Here is a 19,458-nt window from a genome sequence, read left to right on the forward strand (position 1 = left end):
TAGCTGTAGGCCCCTGGGATTGGTACCGCGGTCCAGACGGGACGTTAGCTGTGTCCCTTCCCTGCCCTGGTTCACCTTAGTTACTCTGGTGAAGCCTGTGCATTCCATCCCAACGAGAGCTTTTTGTTTGTTTGGTCCTTTTTTCCCTACTTGATGGGAGGGAAACAGAAATTAGGAAGAAAAGCTCTGGGTTACATGCAGTATTTTTGAGGGACAAAACGGCCAGGCAGCTAACACGGACTCTGTAGGGCAGCGGGGATGGGCTGGAACCCTGGCTCCATCAGTTTACCAGTTGTGTGACCTTGGACAGGCTCTGAGCCTCAGTTTTCTCATCCACAAAGTGGACATAACAGCACCCCAAGCCATCCCCCGCTGCCCTACGGGCTGTTGAAAGAATGTCATAAGATGCATGTATAACAGTTTGCTCAGCACCAAGTACACACTGATCATTAGTATTTTGTTACTGGTGAATTCAAATCCTACAGCACCTCCCTCTTCGCCGCCCAAACCCTGGCCAACCCAGAACAGAGGTGCCCAGCAGCCTGCAAAGCGGCAACGTCACTTCTCCCCTCCCACCTCCTTGACCTGGGAAGGCTGTGCCTCTTAATTGCTCTTTGGTTTTACTCAATTTGAAATGAGCAGGGCACCAATTCCCCGCAGGAAATAATAAATATGCTTCTGCTCAAAATACTAATGAGGTTGGACGCCCGGTGAAGCTGGCGGGGGCGGGGAGCCCAGCCAGTCCTGCCGGAGGACGCAGCCCCGTTTGGAGAATCCTCAAGAGGGCAAGTGGGATGTGAGGCTCTGGCTTTGCTTCGCGGGCCCCCCCCCCCATCAGGGGCTGGGCTGGCTCAGGCGAGCAGCCGTGGGAGGGGATGTGGGAGCCCCCAGTGGTAATGCCCCGTGCATTTGTGGACCCGGCTCTTCTCTGGACGGCTCCGGGAATCTGCCTCTCCTCCCACCTGATCACCAAGCATGGACAGTCCTCGTCCCTGGTGCCACTGCCTCTGCCCCGGATCATCAGCTCAATGTGGCTGCCGGGCTCCCAGCCCCCAACCTTTCCCACCTCCTCTCCTTCTTCCAATGAGTGGTCACTCTCAAGCAGTCAGTCAACAAACATCAGTGAGCAGGAAGCATGGGCCAGCCTGCCGGAGGGAGGAGGACTCAGTGTGACCCAGACCCAGCCTCAGCCTCCTTTCTGACCTTCTCCCCGTCACACTGCCCCGGACGAGGGACTCTGGTTGTGCCCTCAGTGACCAGCAGCCTCCTCCTCTGAGCCTTGAGCTTGCTGCTCTCAGCCACAAAGGTCTTCCCAGATTCCACGTGGTTCCATCCCTCCCCTCATTCCACTCGGGGCCTCCGCGTCCCCCTTTTCAGAGCCACCGCGTTTAAAATAGCCCCTTCCATTGCTCTGCCCCGACCCTAATGTATTTTTCTTAGTAATGTTTACCACCCCCTGACATCCTAATATTTCTATATTTCTGTTCTGTCCTGTCTCCTCCACCTCCAGCGCCAATGCCCTGAGGGCAGGGCCTTTTTCTCTTCTGTTCACTGATGTTGCTGTGCCCTGTCACTTAGGATGTGCTTAATGAATATTTATTGTCATGGAATCTACTGACGCCATCGTGTCTCTTTTCTTTTCTTTTTTTTTTTTTTTTTAATTTTTTTTTTTTAACGTTTTATTTATTTTTGAGACAGAGAGAGACAGAGCATGAACGGGGGAGGGGCAGAGAGAGAGGGAGACACAGAATCGGAAGCAGGCTCCAGGCTCTGAGCCGTCAGCCCAGAGCCCGACGCGGGGCTCGAACCCACGGAGCGCGAGATCGTGACCTGAGCCGAAGTCGGACGCTTAACCGACTGAGCCACCCAGGCGCCCCCATCATGTCTCTTTTCTATGAAAAGTTCTTTACCCACTCATCCCCTACAGGCCCCAGCCTCCATTTTCACCTCCCCTCTGGCTACTCCTTTAGCCCCCTCCCCAGCTTCCCAGCCCCTGACCCTCCACGCTGGAGTCTCCCCGGACAACGTCAAAACTCTGGAATACCCCAGGAGCGCGGCTATCCTTGCCTTTACGCACGCTGCACGCCCCCGCTCCAGCCCTTTCCCAAGTCCTGCACATCACACTTAAACATCACCTCCTCTCAGAGGCCTTGTCCAGTCTCCCCAGTGCCCCACGGCCTTTAGGAACTGCGTCCAGCGCTGCCCCAAGCACGTCACTGGTATCTGTGTCGGCCTCCCAGGCAGAATCCAGCTTCCTCCAAGGTCAGAGAAGTCTGTCCCCTCTGCGTTCTCTGAGCCCGCGCAGTGCCTGGCACGGAGCAGGGGCTTAGTGGATGGTGCTGTGTCTTAAGATTCAGGTTGTTCTACTGCGAAAGCTGTGATTGACTATTACCTCTTGCAAGGCCCACCGCGGGACACAGAAGCAGCAAAAGCCAGGGATGAAGCTGGGAACAGAACCCCAGACCCAAGAGAAGCCTCTGAAGCCCTGCCCCAGGGGCCAAACTGAGGACAGGGAGTCCCGGGGCCCTGAGTGTGGACAGCAGGTGACCCGAGGCCTGCCATGAAGCTCGAGGCACAGAGCCACAGACTTTCTTCTCAGAAGACAAGGACGGTCCCACTGTCAGGGGAAAGTTCAGCCTTGCTCCTTGGTGCCCGCAACTCCCAGGGGATACAAACTGGACACTCACGTCCCCTTCCTGGGAGGAAATCCTGCCAGAGTTCTCAGGGACATCAACAGCGGGGCTCAGCTGGAGAAGGAAGGAGGGAAGGGGTCCTGGGGGGGGCGGGGGGCTTTGGTCCTGGGAGCATTCCCTCTGGCCGGTGCCCGCAGGTCACAGCTGAGGCTGCTGGCTGGGCTGGCCATTCGGTCCTGCCTCTAGTCTGTTCTCTGGCCTTGAACACCAGAACTGGGACTTTTGCATGGTATAATGCTCCCTGCACCCCTTCCTACCCCTTCACTGCTTCCCGTTCCACAGCCCATCTGAGTCTCCAAAAACACTAACCAGAGAGACAGAACTGCATAGATACTTCTCTCTTTTCAGAGTTGGAAACGAAGACCCAGAGAGGTTAAGCAACTTGCCCAGGGGCACACAGCAGGTTAGAGGCAGAGCCCAGAATAGAAACTAGGCTGAGATTTCAGTTGTTATTATTTGGAGTCACCAGGCAAGCATGTGCAGAAAGGCTTTCCTGGGACCGGAGGTAGGGGGTTTAGAGGGCCTTCTGTCCCCTCCAGAAATCCCCCCCTTCCTTCTGCAAGCACACAGGCTCTGTCTGGCTTTAAATCCAAAGAAATTCCTTCTCTGCTCATTGGCTCTCAGACACGGGAAGCAGCCCGTTCCCTGCGGCTTCTTCCCTGGAGGATGCGTTCAATAAACAGAACCCCTTTCTCATCTTCCTGCATAAATATTTCAGGAGGCTGAGAAACAAACAGATCTGCATTTGCTCTGCTGCTGGCTACTCAGAAATGGGGGCTCCCCAACTGCAGGCAGGACCCTCACCCCCTTCCCAGGCAAAGCGTTGTCCTCCAGGCCACGGGAAGTACACGATGGCAGGGACAGCCCCCTTCCTGCCAGGGATGCCCACCTGGGTTGGGGAACCTGGGAACCTGGTGGGAGCGGGACAGAACGGCCCTGTTTTTTACCAGAAGCACCCCACCCGCCTACCCATCTACTGCTTGCTGTTCCTAGAAATGGGAGAACATAGTCTGCTCAGTGTCTGTTGTTTTTGGGGACGCTTCAATCGCTGCTGCCCAAGACCACGCGGCAGGGGACACGAGGTTCCTGCACAGACAGGCACCGCCCACGAGGAAGAGGGTGCAGAGCGTCCAAGAACAGGTGGACCAGAGCTCAGGCTGGAAACCTCGGCAATTGAGCAGGCCAGTCCCCCGAAGGCTCCCCCAAACCCTCCTTTTGTTTATTCATTCGGACGTCCATGGAGCACATCATTCTTGGGCCGGAACACTCAGCGGCTCCCCATTGCCAACTGGATTCCGACTCCTCAGACGGTCATTTCCTGCACTTCCCAACCCCGCCCTGCCCTGGCTTCCCAGCCACACCTCCCTCCACGCAAGTCACAGTGCACACTCCAGTCAGCCTGCTTCCTCCCTCCCTCCCCTAGACCCGTCTGTCCTTCCCCTCCCTAAATGCTATCTGCCTTTGCCTTTTCTCCTTTCCCCTTCTTTGCTCTCGTCATTTTCAGGAGGGCGAATGCACCACCTTCTCCTGGAAGCCTTCCAAGACCATCCCACCCCCACAAGGATCCCCCCCTCACCTCCCTGAGCTCCCTCATGGGTCCCTGCCACCGCTGCCATGAGGGAACTGCTCCTGTGACACCCTCGCGTGTGAGGTCTTATTGTTCCAACTCAGTTACAAGCCTCTAGAGAGCCAGGTGCCAGCTTCTGTTTCAGCCAGGTGTCTGGGGATGAGGGCTGCCCCTGGACATGACTCCAGAAGGGAATTCAGCTTTGAAGAAATCTTGATGCCTGGGACCGCCCTCCCGGAGATTCGGATTCTATTATTCTGGGGGGAAGGTGGGCAGAAAGGACCAACCCCCATAATTTGTAGGGACCCTTGACCAAAAGTGAATAAGCATTTCAAGACAGTGCCAGCAGAACATTAGACCCAGTGTCACACAGGTCACACTCCCGCGAAGCCGGCCGTGGGGGCAAGCGTTCAGACCTCCCCAGGTGATGTGCGACCAGCGTTGAGAACCACCTCTAAGGACAATGGGGGCCACTACAGGTCCTGCACCTCTGAGCTCCCACAACAATGCACACACCTCTATGCCTGGGCTGCCTGAAGCACAAACATTTGCAGAGGGAATGAACACAGGAACAGACGGAGGGCAATGAAGCTTGAACCAGAACGCTGGGAAGGATCTTTTTTCCGCTTGCTTTTAAAATCAAATATAAATATATGAAATATTAACACTGTATTATTAATAGGTAAATGTATTACACCAATGATTATTTAACAGAAGAAAATAAGAGATTCATATTTTAATATTAACATATGAAAATATTCCCAACGTGCCCACAGTGCACAGATCTTAAGTGTTCAGCTTGAAAAATTGTTACTCGTGCCTGTATTCGCCCGACGACCGTCACTCCAGAAGGTTCTCTCGTGCCCTATCCCAGTTAACACCACACCCCACCCTGTCCTACGCCAGGTCACCAATAAGAAGTGGATAGAATTTTTGTTGAAGAAGGGCTCTCTGGCCGAAGGAGGGAGAATGAGCACAGGTGGGGGGGTCTGGAAGAGACATGGAAAGGGCCGACTGATAAAACCCCCTCATGTGCGAAGGGCTGATATTCACACCAAATGAGAGGGAATAAGCACAAAGTTTCAGAGGGGCTCAGGGTCTTGCTCAAAGTCACAGGGCAAGCTGATGGCAGAACCAGGACTCTAACCCTGATCCTCAATCCCCAAGTTTTATTAGCTTTTCACAACCTTGGCAGTCTGCGGTGTGTGTGTGTGTATGTGTGTGTGTGTGTGTGTGTGTGCGCGCGCTAGGCTCAGAGGGAGGAGGATGGGGCAGGGCCCGAGACTGGGCAGAACAGGGAGTAAGTACATCCGTAAGCTCTCTCTTGCACCCAGCCTTGGACTAGGTGATGTTATCCTAAGATAGAAGGGGAAACAGAGTCCCAACCAGAGGGGGGCAAGACTGACCCAATGGGGGTTTAGCTGGGGTTTAGGAGGACCGCTAGAAGCCCTCTGCAGAGGTCTTCCCTCTAGGCCGTCTTCCCAGCAGGAGACTTCTGGCCCTCTGTCCCCTCCTTCTGTTTTCTCAAACCCCAGACCCAACTTTTCAGGCAGCCCCAGGCAGACGGGAGAGGCCAGTACCGTGGAGTGGTCCCGCCAGGGGTATCTCCTTGGGGGAGAAGGGGCACAGGTGCTCTCTCCCAGACACAGGGAGATACATGCAGGGAATCCGGGCTGGGGACCTGAAACCCCTACACCCACCTCGCTGTGCCCAGGCTTTGGGAATGTCCTCTAAGGTCAGGCTGGGGCAGACCACCCAAAATGCGAATCTGATCACTTCACTCCTCCGTGAAAACCCCTCCGGGGCACCTCGAGCCACCACAGGGCTCAAGCCAAAGCTCCCTCTGGCTCCTGCCTTTGCCCCTCGGGCCTTGTTCCCCCGCTCACTAAGCTGCCCTCTCCACCCAGCCGCACCCCGTTCTTGCCTCTCGTGGAATAAGCCAGACCCGTGTGCATGTCCATGTTTTTGTTCATGCCATCCCCTCTCCCTGGAATGCCCTTCCTTCCTCTTCATGTGCTTCTGCCTACTCATCCTCGGAGACTGAGCGAAGAAACCTTCCCTTTCTCCAGAAACTTTCCCTGGCCTCCTCGGCCTGTCCCCTTGGCTGCAGAACTCTGTGCACACACCCCTGCCGTCCCACACCGCAGCTCACTGGCCTCCCTTTGCCACATCCCCGCAGCTGTGTATCCCTCTGGGCGGCCTGTCTCCCCCATTAGACGGGGATTCCCCCCAGAGGGGACTGCTTGAGTGTAACCCTCATGCTGGGTGCTGCATGCTTTGGGCCTAGCACACAGGTGCTCAGGAAACTTTTTTTTTCCCTTTTTTTTTTTTTAATTAATTATTTGAGAGAAAGAGAAATCGAGAGAGTGCCAGGAAAGGAGAGGGAGTGAGAGAGAGAGAGAGAGAGAGAGAGAGAGAGAGAATACCAAGCAGGCTCCACGCCATCAGCACAGAGCCTGATGTGGGGCTTGATCTCATGAACCGTGAGATCATGGCCTGAGCCGAAACCAAGAGTCGGATGCTTCACCGACCGAGCCACCTAGGCGCCCCATCAGCAAATATTTTTTGAACGAATCTAGGGCCTCATTTTATTTGCCTAGGGGAAGGGGAGGGTAGTCAGCGGTCAGGACAGCGGGGCAGTCAGGGTGGAGAGGAACTTGGACTGATGGCCACCCTCGCCACTCAGTCACCCCGGCAAATCTGGCTCACTGGTCCTCCCCTCCCGCCTCACTCTCCTCCTTGGGAACCTCTCCCGAGTGGCCAGTCTCATTATTCTCGGGTCTTGCTATCTGCAGGCCGGGCCCAGTCAATGATAACCACTTAAGTAAGGTATTACCCCTCCTGGGGGAACTTATATTTTAATAACATCTGAAATGCCCAAAGGAACTGAAGACTGTAGTGGTTCTGGGCACGGTGCTGGGAGGGTGATCTTAAAAAAGCAATCACACAGCACGGTCAGCTCCCACTATCTGGCCAGGGGGCCCCTAGGTTTCTGCATGTCCGTGGGGCTGTGCAGTCAGAGAGGTCAGGGTCAGGTCTCAGTCCACCCTTTCCCACTGTGCAAGCCGGGGCGACTGCTGCCCTCTCTGAGGCTTGTTCTCCCGCTCTGTAAAGCGGGGGTAACACCAGAATTGTGGGGTCCGTGAGATAACGATGCGACACACTCAGCATGGGGGGCAGGCTCGACATCATTCCTGCTCTTTTCTAAAGCAAAGGCCCACAGAGCTTGCTGTCCAGCACTCTGGGTCTCCAGGGGCCCCCCAGAGGGGTGGCTTTGTTTGCTGCTCCTGAGCCCCCTCTGTTTCCTCCGCCCACTCTCCCTCCCTGGCTCCCTCCCTCCAAGCCAGAGTTCCAGGGAAAACTTTGCCCGGAGACTTCTCAAGCCAGTGATAAGGTCTGGCCAGAAGAAAGCTCTTAGCAACCCAGGCTCCCAACCCAGAGGCCCTTCTAATGGTTTCAGAGAAACAAAGGAGGGAAAGATTGCCTGCAGCCCAGCGTGCCAGGAGGGCTGGCTTCCAGGAGGGAGAGTGGGGTTCACGGGCCTCTGTGGCGGCCACGGTGGCAGCCTGGAACGTGGGGCCCCTGGCTGCCAGATATCGGGAATCACAGCCCCCTGGCCAAGCAGAAGGAGCCTCAGAGCTCACTCCTACTGCCTCTGCCATGGCCACGGCCAGGCAGGGTGGTCCTGGCTGGTTACCTGGGGAGCTGAGCCTCTCCATTCGGGTGCCCCCTGCCATCTAGGTGAAGTTCTCAGGGTCTCCTTTCTAGAACTTTCCCCTACTTCTGAATCAGCCCTTGGCCTAGAAAAACCGACTGAACTGAAACTCACCCAACCTGAGCCTGCCATCAACCAGAGGGAGCCCCACTCCCTACTTGGCCACTTGTGCCCCCTTAGGTAAACCTTTCAGGGCCTCACTTTTCTCCTCTGCAAAATGGGGGACCCCATTACACCTCTTCAGAGTTCCTTCCAGCTCTCACAGTCCACGGACCTACAGGAGTAAGGATTTAGCCCAGGCAGCAACATACAGGGAATAGTTTGGGCTTCCTCAAAATCCCACCCAACCTTGTATTTTGTACCGGCTACCCCAAAGTCTACACCACATCTTTGACAAGTGCTGTGAAAGATACCAAAAAAATCAGACATCATCTCTGGCCTGAGAGCTCACAATCAAGTCAAGGAGTCAAGGTTCATGCTCCGAAAACAATTCCCATACAACAGAACACATCGGGCCTTTACCTACAGCTGATGTGGTAGAGACGGGGCCCCACAGGAACTCCCAGAAAAGGGGAATTAATGCAGATCCGGACCCTGAAAAGGCCAATTTGACAGAATAGCCTCAGTCCATAACAACTTGAGTTTGTTCTCACTCATTATAATGACTATGGCAGGAAGGCAGACCCAGGGTCTTTAGAGGACACAGTTGTGATAATAAAAAGTTATCAGATGGACCCTCAGGTACACAGAAATCCCCTTTCCCAGAATTCCAAATTTCTCGGAATCCCAAATTTCCCCAGGCATTCCTGCAACGTGATCTTTCACCTGGAGGTCAGCAGGGCAAGTGTGAACAACATTTTCTTCATGAAGCTAAACCAAAAACTCAGGAATTAAATCCTCTTGTCCCCTTCCTCCAACACCTTTCTTTCCATCAGCTGTCCTGGAAATTCCCCCCAGATCCCAGATCGTAATGCTGTTAGTTCTGAAGTCATATTCGAGATGTTTAAATGGTTTACTGCAAGTCCCTCAAGCTAGTAGAGGGTCTTTCTTTCTATAAACTCAAAGGAAAAATGGGTCTGAGCCTCAGGGGTGCCAGGATGTATCTGGAGCAAAGGTCAAGGCCGTTTGCCAGTGGGGGCTGGGTCTCTCTTCCCAGAGACCTGGGCAAGACTGTGCTCTGGGACAAACCTTCCCCCACCTTCCACAGGGAGCTCGGGCCTGCAGGGATCCAGATCAAGGTTTAGAGGCTTTATTCGCCTCACTTTTCAAACGAAAGCAGGACATCCAATTTTTATAGCCAGATTATTTGTCCCAAGCATATTAAAACAGCCAAAATAGGACAGGAAGAGGGAAAAGCAACTTTTCATCGGCCCCAAAGTAGCCTGACAGTTAAAACAGATAGAGGCTGTTTGGGGGAGATGAACTGGTCCTTTCTGCCGACACAGTGTGAAACAGTTTTTCAGTCAGGACAACAGCAGGGGAGAAGGGGGTTAGCTGTTGGATGGACTGCCTAACTCCCAAAGCGGTGGGACACTGGTGGGGGAAGGGAGCAGGACAGGTGCCAATTACAGAGACACTAAACTACCCCCCTCATGACATCTACAGAGAGTGCCTTACTTACATATTACCGTGCCCTAGTGAGGTGGAGAAATGAATTTCCTTTTCACAGATGAGAAAAACAGAGGCTCAGAGACGTTGAGGGCCTAGCCCAAGGTCACGCAGGGAGGAGCAGAGACAAGAGCAGAGCCCGAGTCTTTTGCCTCCAGATCCCCTGACCTGGCCACAGGCCTCAGGGTCATTGCTACCTGCCGCTACCTGCCAGACTGAGTGGTAAGAAAGGCCTGGAAGGCACGCTACACGCCCCACCCCCCACAACCGGCTTGGTGACCTTAGTAAGTTACCTCCCTTCCTTCTCTGGGCCTCTGTGCCTGCACCTACAGGAAGGGGAACAGTAAGAACACCGGAAGATTAAATGAGTAAATACACGCGAAACACTTTTTGTGTGCCCGGGATAAACAAAGCACCCTAGAAAGGTCAGCGCCTTCTGCTGTTGTTACTGCTTATTTCACTGTCAGCTTCTTGAAAGCAGGGACCTAACACCCGGCGACAGCCCGGGAACTGCCTACAAGAAACTAGTATTTGTTAAACGAGTCTAAATTAAGATTAGGAGTCAGCCTCATGTTCCTAGAAAGCGTGGAGTGCCATGGAGGCAGAGGGCTGGACCAGATGACCTCAGACAGCTCTGGAGTTGAACACCGAGCACGGGGGCTTGTTTCTAGGGATTAGTGTGAGCACCCATCCAGAGGGAGCGTCCCCATATCCCCCTGCTGGGCAGCTGGAGCCTTCAAGGGTGTTATCATCTGTCTCACACAGGGGCCAGTAAGTTCACACCTTGTGGCCCGAGCGCCATGCCCTGTGAAACATCACACACATACATACATACATACGTGTGTGTATATGTCCCTACAGTTTTATTTTAAAGACCAAGAGCCAGCCCAGATAATCATAAAGATTTCGAGAATAAAACCGGTTAGAATCGGGCCCAGTAAAAATATAAGGTGGAAATTTTCCTGCCAGAGCAAAGTTTCCTTCTGGAAAAACAAATGACCCCTCCCTGGAGCTGCCTGCCAGCCAGGAGAGGCCCTGCCCTTCCAAACAAAGCTCTTCTAACCAGGGAGGCTCTCTGAGGGGCGGCAGAGGCTGGACCACTGAATGTGGCACTTCCGTACCCCCCTTGCCCAGGTCGACTTTAAGAAGTGGCCCACGGGAAAGCCATCCTCCCGAGATCAGGAAGCCACAGAGAGGAGGAGAAAAAGAATGCGGGAGTCCAGAGGCCCACGTCTGGACCAGCCTCTAATCTGCCTGGCTGGGCAACTTTCTGCAGCTTACTTGGCCTCTCTGTGCCTGTTTCCTCATTCCTGACGTGGGGATGACCGTAACCTACACCATAAAGTCACTCTGAGCATAAAAGGAACCCATCCATGTGCTGAGCTCTCACCAACAATGCTGGCATGTGGGGAGCATTCCTGGCGAGTGATCTGACTCCCGGCATCTGCCTGTGCCTTTACCTCCGTTACCCACTCCTCAGCTCCTCCCTCTCACCGGCTACCTCCTACTCATCCTTCATGAATCAGCTTAAAAGTCACCTTCCCGCCCCTCTGACTAGGTCAGGCCCTCTGCTGTTATTCCCAGAGTTCCCTGTACTTCTCATCTCATAAGCCCCAGGACACTCATTGTAAGCGTGTTTAATTTTCTGTCTACCCGACGTTAATAGCTAACACTAACTGCCAGGCATGTGGTAAGTGCTTCACACGGATCAGCTCATTTAATCTTTATAATAATCCTTTTAAGTGCTACTATTATCAATCCCAATTAATGGATGGGGAAACAGATGTTCAGAGAGGTTAGGCAACTTGCCCAAGAACAAACAGCAAGGAAATGATACAGGGCCATCTGTCTGACTCTAAAGCTGGCATTCTCAGCCACCAGCACCCCCTGGTAATCAGGGGCCATCTCCAGAGGGCCACCCACCCTGGGCACAGAGGGAATTTGCATATTCAAGAGGGTAAGGGCTGCAGGTCTGGACCACAGACCTGTGTGTTCCCTACACAAAGCTAGCTTCGTGGAAATGGAGAAGGTGGCCCTGCCTCTATCACACTTGTTCTCCCCCTGGGCTGGCCACCTTGCCTAAGAGGCCCTGTCTGATGTCGGATGCCACGTGCAGGATACCTTCCTCCTCACTCGCTCAGCTTACATTTTTTCCCCCCAAATTATTTACACGGTTCCCAGCTCCAGCAAAGGCCACAGGAAAGCCTAAACAGACCACATCCACAGATGTCACCTCCAAGGCAAGCAGCACTTGTCAAGCACACCTTGGTGCCAGGGCCCCAGATGCCCAGACAAGAGCCCTTTGCCACGGGGTGGGGGTGGGGGACAGAATACAATCCTGGAACTTAGATGGCCGGGTACAGATCCCCACCCACCCCCCCACCCGCGAAACCTGCAACCTTGAGCAATTCACTTAGGCTCACTGAGCCTCAGTTTCCTCTTCTGGAGAATGGGATCGTCTGAATCTTCTGGAGAATGGGATCAGATCTAGAATCAACCTCATCAGATCTAGAATCAATCTCATGGTTGCACAGAGTCAACGCGATCAAGTGTGCCCAATGCCTGCTTAATAACTGTTATTCTTGTGAGGACGGTGATTAATCTTCATAGGATGTGGACCATGAGTGATTGGATTGTGAAGGTTCTGGCTCAAAGTCAGAAGACCTGGGTGTGCATCCCAGCTCTGACCCACATTAGCTCTGTGATTTGGGTGTGGCCATGTTTTCACTCGGAGACTCTATTTATTCATCTGTAAATAGGGGGAACCCTCCTCACCCTGGGACCCTCGGAGGGATTCAGTGCAGTAGCCCATGTTTGTTTTCTGTAAGTGGGACTGTCCTAAGCAGACCCGGGTGCCTCCCGTTGCTGTGTTAATTAATTGGAAGGAGGGTGCCAGCCAGAAACCAATTAGGAAGGCCCCTCCAGGGGCCTCCTGGGGGAGGGGGAGGGAGAGGGCAAAGAAAGGCGGGTGACGGCTCCTCCTCCATTGTCCCCACCCCACGGACTTGTGCCTTCTCTGCAGCTGGTTCCACACTCCAGGCCCACAAAGGAGAGGCTCATTCTAAACAGCTTCTTTTCATGTGGAAGCCACTGGATTTGCATCTGTCCTTGCCTGGCAGGGCCTGCTCCGTGCCAGCTGCTCTAAGCTTCCCAGGCTCCAGGCTACTCGGGGGGCTGGGCCTGAGCCTGCAGGGTCCCCAGGCAGGGAAAGGAAGGGGAACAGAACAAGCTGATCAGGAGAAGCCGGAAGGAGAGGGGGCTGGGCACAGAGGGAATTTGCACATTCTCTCATCTCCTGGACACCAGACAAATTCTGTGGCTAGCATATCCAAATCAGAATCTGGGCCGCCCCGGTGCCAGGAGCCGGCGGTGGCTGAGGCCATGTCTGCTCCAGGCTAGCCAACCTGGGAGAGAAATGGAAAAACTCACTCCATCTCCGAGCTGCCAGGGACCGATGCTGCCAGGCCGTTGGTCTAGCCAGTGTCCACACTCCCAGACCGGCCAAACTCAAGTCTAGTCTGACTCCACACGGCCAGCTAGCCAGGGGGCTTCTGGGGCCCTGGGGAGCCCCACAACGCATCCCAGATGCCTCTGTGGGCTGCCACAGGTGCTAAGGTGGCAATGCCCCAGGCAAGAGAACACGGGGCATCTGGGCACATATGGGAAGAAAGTAACTCATCAGAGCTCTTCTGAGAGTGAGCTGCATTGCCTGGAGGGAAAGACAGTAAGGAAGGAAAGATCCTGAAGTTATGAACACTTAAAGTATGCAGACGACAGCGGGCTTGTGCCCGCTGGACGCTGAGACTCCTAACTCAGGACTTTGGCACATCTCCTTCCCCACCCATCTTCTCCAAGGTTCTGGACAGCAGGGCCTGTGGCTCAGGCATTCTGTGACCTTAATGCCTCACACGGGGCCTGGCCCAGAATAGGAGCTCAGATACGAATGCGTGAATGTTAGCCACAGACCTTCAGCATGAGAATGCCAGGGCTCTGGAAGAAGAACTGAGTGGAGGGAGGAGGTATAATGGGTACACGGAACAGAGAAGCAGAAGCCCCACGCCACCCCCAGGTTTCTGGGAGCTGGGTCTGTGCGGGTAATGTCTCCGCCTTTGAGCTGGCTCTGTGACAGGCTTGCTCTCTCATTTCTTCTCCCAGTAAGGGCCAGACAGGAAAGAAGTGCTGGGAAGTGGAATGTCTGGGAGTCCAGGCATCTCCTGGGTAGGCTAGATCCTGGGTCCAGGAGTCGGAGGCAGAGGGCTTTGTATCTCTTCCTCCCCATCCTGACCCTGGGTGTAGCAAGGGCTCCCGTACACCTTGACCCCTGAGGAGTTTTCAGCAAGGGGGGTGGCTGCCCAGCAGAGGGAATCTCAGACACCAGCATCCAGGCCAGGACGATGCAGTAGGGTGACTGGAGTGGGGCCCTGTCCCCACTCAGGCTGCCTGGGGGCCCCCTTGCAGGGCAGCCGGGTGGGAAAAGCACTTGCTTTAGGCAAGTTATAATTTGCTCCTTGGGTCTCAGTTCCCCTATTTGTCAAGGGAGAGATTTGGATGACTTGGGGCCACTCTTCAGGGCCCGAGAGACACATGACCTTGCCAAATGAAGGCCTGTTAGTAACTACCTGGGCAAGGCAACCCTGTCCTCAGTCCCACTGCATTCAGGAGGAGCCATGGGCTCCCCTCCCTGAGCCGTGCTCTGCTGGGACAGGCACAGAAGAGAGAAGGGGTGACCTACAGAACGAGGGGCCATGGTGTGACTGCTGATAACACTTGTGAACCTGGAATTGGCTGCTTAGAGGGGGATGCTGGCATCTGGAGTCTTCTCCTTGCACTCACTCCTTCTCCTAAGACCTTCTGAGGTCCTCAGGGCACTTTGTTCTTGGACTGCTGACCCCCTGAGCTGACCGTGGGAATGCAGAAAGCACCGAGCTCACTGGCGTCTAACCCAACAAGTCGCACCTGGGAACAAGGCAGCCCAGTCACTATAAGTCATCACCTTCCTTACCTCCGAGCCCCACGGTCCAGTCTGGTCACATCCAGACAAAAGCCAAGAAATCACTCCAAAGGCCCTAGAAGCAACAAAAGGGGTTTGCAAAGTCCTGCATGTCAGCTGGCAGACTTCTTTAAAAAAAAAAATTTTTTTTTAATGTTTATTTGTTTTTGTGAGACAGAGAGAGACACACGGCACGGGTGGGGGAGGGACGGAGAGAGAGGGAGACACAGAATCCGAAGCAGCTTCCGGGCTCTGAGCTGTCAGCACAGAGCCCGATGTGGGGCTCGAACTCATGAACCGCGAGATCACGACCTGAGCCGATGTCGGACGCTTTAACCGACGGAGCCACCCAGGCGCCTGTGCAGACTTTTCTTATAGCCTGTTGACTTGTGCTCTACACACAATTCTAATGTATTTTGTTCTGTTCTTCTAGTTGATGGCAGTTTAGAAACCTATTTAGAACCAGAGAAGCACTGACATATGACTGAAATGGCACAGAGACAGAAAAAGTATAAAGAGCAGGCGCGAGAACGCAAAGAACAAAATCATCCTGCTCCTGGGAAAGCGGCCTTCGTTCCCTCACCACTGACTTGCCCTCTGGACAGATACTGGACTGAGACTGGGGGCAGGAAGGACCTTACTCCCGTGGATGGTTCTGGTCTGGGAAGCCGCATCCCTTCTTTTCTTCTTCCTTTTCCTCCTCGTTACATAAAGAAGCTAAGACAGCTTATGAAACTACACACAATAAGATAGAGCTGAAAAAACGTCACAACCAGGAATCATGCCATCGGGCGAGAAGGCCACCCTCCAGAGATCCGCAGGGCTCTTTAGCTCTAGTGCCATTTAGGGCAGGGGTCCCTCCAGAACCGCCCAGGATCTATGTGCCACTTCAGCGGCTGGACCTCACCGCGAAGGCGAAGGCGGCTGGGCTACGTGTGGGAGGGGGGATGGTAAATGGAAAACGGAGGCCCACCTGCTCTCAGGAAGTCCTACTGAAGTTCTAGCAACTCGTCATCTGGTTTCCTCTTATGCACTTTCCAGGCCCTCTGAGCTAATAAGAACTGCTGCAATCCACACCTAACCCTGGCCCCGAGGACTCCAAGGGGGAGGCAGCCGAGGCTCGCCAGAGAGGGAGGACCTTTGGCTCGAGGAGGTTCGGCAAGGGCTGGGGTCTCGCCCTCTAATCCATTCCTCCCCTGCCTGTCGCTCCAGTTGGTAAGCAGTGATTCCACCTTCCAGACCCCCTTCAGGATTCTTCTTCATATCTGGCCTATAACTAGACCCACCCCTCCCCTCCCCTCCCCAGAACAGAGAGCCCCCCAGTCTCCATCAGAGCGGACTTCCTCACCGAAGCGGTACCAAGGCCCAGCAGAAGGGACCCAAGACATCAATGAAACTCACTGCTGCATCTCACAGATGGGAAAACACAGGCTTAGAGATGGGAGTGACTGGCCCAAGATCACACAGCCTGTGTGTGGGTGACTGAGGACTAGAGGCCAGGCTTCAGACTCCCAGGGCACTGTGGCTCTTCTGGAAATCATGGCGGAGCCTCTTCCGGCAGGCTCTCAGGCAGCAGGACTGCCCCCAGACCCCTCTCCTGCATTTCTCCTGTTCTTGTAGCCCTCCCCACATGAACACTTCCGGTCTGTGAAGGGCTGGCCAAGGGGAGAGAAGATAGGGTTAAAGTGGGGATTTTATTTAATCCTCTGAGCTGGTTTAAACCGATGCCACATTGGTTAGAACAGGAGAAACATGCAGAAGGGTTTGGCGGGGGGTGGGGGAAAGGGGAGGGCATTAGTGAATAATCACTAGATACCGAGAGGCTTGGCCTGCCAATGAATTTAGCAGACAACTACCCTCCTTCATGGCGTCTCCACCCCAGGGCCTGAGCCTCCAACGACTGACCCCCTTCCATGGGAATAACCCAGTCTCCAGGGTACTCAACAGTGTAGAGCGATGGAAAGATCACAGGCCATAGATTGAGACGCATCTGAAGGCAAACCCCAGTTCTGCTACTTACTTGCTGTGTGACCTTAGGCAAGTCACTTGACCTCTCTGAGCCTCTGCTTCTTCCTCTCTTAAAGGGGGCTGAACATTCCTTCCTTGCAGGCCTCCTGGGAAGGAAGACTACCTGAGCTCATGCACATAAAGAGGCGCAGGGGAGGCATTGAGTCAGATGTGAGTGCTATTATTACAAATCTCGTATCCTTTATCTCTCATCCAGGCCCATCCATTACTCTTCTGCCTCGGCCTGCTTGCGTCTTCGACGTTAATAACCTTAATGATAATAATCCTTCCCAGCCAGCCCTGCCAAAGCAGGTCTAGCCAAAGCAGACCCTCAGTCCCAGGCACATCTTCCCGAAGTGTTTCTAAGAGACAATTTGGGCACTGAGCTCAAAGACCCTGAACAGACATGCTGTCTTATGGCAGGCAGATTTCATGGGGGCAGTGGTAGCCCCTGGCTTATCAGAAGGAGCCAGGACCACCCCTCCCATCACCTCCACAGCTGACCCTCCATCTGGTCCACTACTCTGACCACGAGTAAGCTGCCCTCTCCATGTTGGCCTCCGACTCTCCGATTCTGACAGCCAGGTGGGCAGCTACTGGAATCTGGCCTTGGGTGTGTGGATTGCCGGACCGAATGCCAAGGCCAGGCTGTGAGCTCCTTACCCTGAAGGAGCGCTCTGAGAAGTGTGGGTTCACACCCTGGGTCTTCTTCTTGGTTCTTCCACTGTCTGTCACCAGCCCCAGGATCCACATTATCGTCCTCATATTCCACAAGAGGAAACTGAGGCCCAAAGCAGAAGGGCCCAGCCAAGGTCATCCACAGGGTTTGGGGGTGATCCGGGGAGTGAACTCAGGTCTCCTCAGGTGTCCTAATCCTGGGCACTTTCTACCACCCTGGTCAGCTTTCCATACCAGGGAGGCCCCGAAGTCTCTCCAGTGAACCTGGGCCCCAGTGCCAGAGTCCAAGAACTCTCCTCCAATATGGGAACTGCCAGAATGCGCATCTCTCCCTTCCCTGTCACGTTCCCTCTTTAAGCCAGTCGCCACAGAACCTGTCCTATCCCTGGTAGCAACTCCCGGGGCTGGGGAGCGCCTTCTCCACTGAGTAACTCTGGAGTGGGGCCAGAGTTCACGGGATGGGCGGCAGAGGCCAGCAGGTGGGGTGGGCTTTCCCCTCGGATGGCCTTCCCCAGGACGACAAACCCGTTCCCACACCCACTGTCCTGCCAGCGACGCTCCCCGTGGCGCGCTCCAATGGGGGACACCACGCAGCCGCCTAACACTGCTCTCCAGGGGTTAAAAATGCAGCATCCTAAGCAGGGTTAAAAATGCAGTCGCGGGTGGGCCGGTGCGGAGAGATGTCGTCCCAACCACCGCGGCTGCTAAAGCGGCATCCAACCCCCTTCCCTCCGCAGTCCCTGGGGCCCGGAACGACTGGAGGGACCGGGGAAGCGGAGGAGGCGCGCGCCGCACCTTCCCGGCACCAGTGCCCCCCTCCCCACGCCCACACCCCCGCGCCCCCAGCAGCCGAGGCCGGGGGCTGCAGGCGCCGGCGGGTCCCGGGCGCAGGGCGGGCGAGCGGCGCTTACCTTTGTGACAGTCATGCAGAAACTCCGGGGCGGTGCGGGGGCGCGGGCGCGGCGTGCGGGGGCGGCGGCCGGGGTCCACCGCGGGCCCGAGGCGGCGGCGGGAAGCGGTCCGGCGCGGCGCGGGCAGCTCTGGGCGCGCTCCCCGCTCCCCGCGCCCCGCGGGCGGCTCCGCTGAGCCTGGGGCCGCGCTCCGGGCGGGCAGCGCGCAGGACCGCTCGTCGGCGCTCGCCCGCCGCTCGCCGCTGATGTCAGCCCCGAATGTGCATTTATAATAGATGAGCCTCCTTCGCCGCAGGAAGGCGAGGCAGGAAGAAAGGGAGAGGGGGAGAGGGCCCAGGCTGGGGGGCGGGGGGAGGAAGAGGGGCCGGGAACTCGCTACAAAGGAGGAGGCGGAGGGAGGAGGAGGACGACGAAGAGGAGGAGGAGGAGGAGGAAGAGGAGGAGGAGGAGGAAGCGCAAGCCCGCCCGCTGCCCTGCCCTGCGCCTGGGGCTCGCTAGCCCGCCGCCGGGCACCGCCGCTCCCGGAGCCCGGGCCTGGCGCCCTGGCCCCGCGGCCTTAACCCCTTCGCGCCCGCGGACGCCACGCGTCCGGGAGAGGCCGGGCCCTGGCACCTGCTGGCTGCTGGCGCGCGCGGCCACCCCGGCGCTCGAGGGCCCCGTTGGCCCGGGGACGCTGCTGAAGTCACACGCCAGACGACCGAGGCGCCGCGTGGGCCGAGAAGCCCGCGGGCTCGCCCCCTGGAGGTTGGCGACGTCCGCCCCGGCCGAGAGTGCCGCGCGGCAGCGGAGAGGGGCGTGGCGGCCGCAGGCCTCGCCGGACCCGCACAGGGTCGCGGGAGGGGGGCCGCGCTAGCAGTCTTTTGAACCTAAGTCCCGCAGCGATTGGCCAGCCCAGAGGGAATTGCAGCCAGTTTCACAGAGGAGGAAACTGAGGACCAGACTGGGAAGTGACTTAGACAAGGGCACACGGCCATACTTGGCTCCAGGCGCTTCTCCTGGCGCCCGCTCTTTCCGCGTCGCCACGAGGTCTCCACGGAACCCCATGTTACAAAAGCTGTCTTCTCGAGGTTGGACGAACCCTGCCCTAGGTGAGTCCACGCTTGGGTGCAGCGCTGCTCTGGGGGAACATAGGCGCGACCTGCGTGGTGCGCTCGTCCTGACCTGGGTCACACCATGCCCTGGAGCTGCTGATGGACTTCAGGGACAACCACTGGAAGGGAGGCCCCCCTCCCGAGCACCTGAGCAGAACAGGTTTGGCAGATACTGAACCGCTGAGACTCCGGAGAGGA

The 19,458-nt window shown here is 55.9% G+C and overlaps 1 protein-coding gene across 2 annotated transcripts in view; it reads right to left on the reverse strand.

Annotated features, from left to right (window-relative positions):
* Positions 1–18,833, reverse strand: part of CORO2B (coronin 2B) — a 133,005-nt gene extending 114,172 nt beyond the window's left edge. The window contains exon 1 of one of the 2 annotated variants that reach the window (XM_042941570.1): positions 18,782–18,833. Coding sequence is in view for 1 of the 2 variants with exons in the window: in XM_042941569.1 (XP_042797503.1) it covers positions 18,170–18,184 (15 nt within the window). In the remaining variant the exon portion in view is untranslated. Of the gene's footprint in view, positions 1–18,169; positions 18,245–18,781 lie in introns of those variants that run through there. The other variant, XM_042941569.1, reaches the window with a different exon arrangement.
* Between the last annotated feature and the right edge of the window lie 625 nt (positions 18,834–19,458).

Source organism: Panthera leo, chromosome B3 (genome assembly GCF_018350215.1).
Source record: "Panthera leo isolate Ple1 chromosome B3, P.leo_Ple1_pat1.1, whole genome shotgun sequence".
Classification (NCBI taxonomy): Eukaryota; Metazoa; Chordata; class Mammalia; order Carnivora; family Felidae; genus Panthera; species Panthera leo.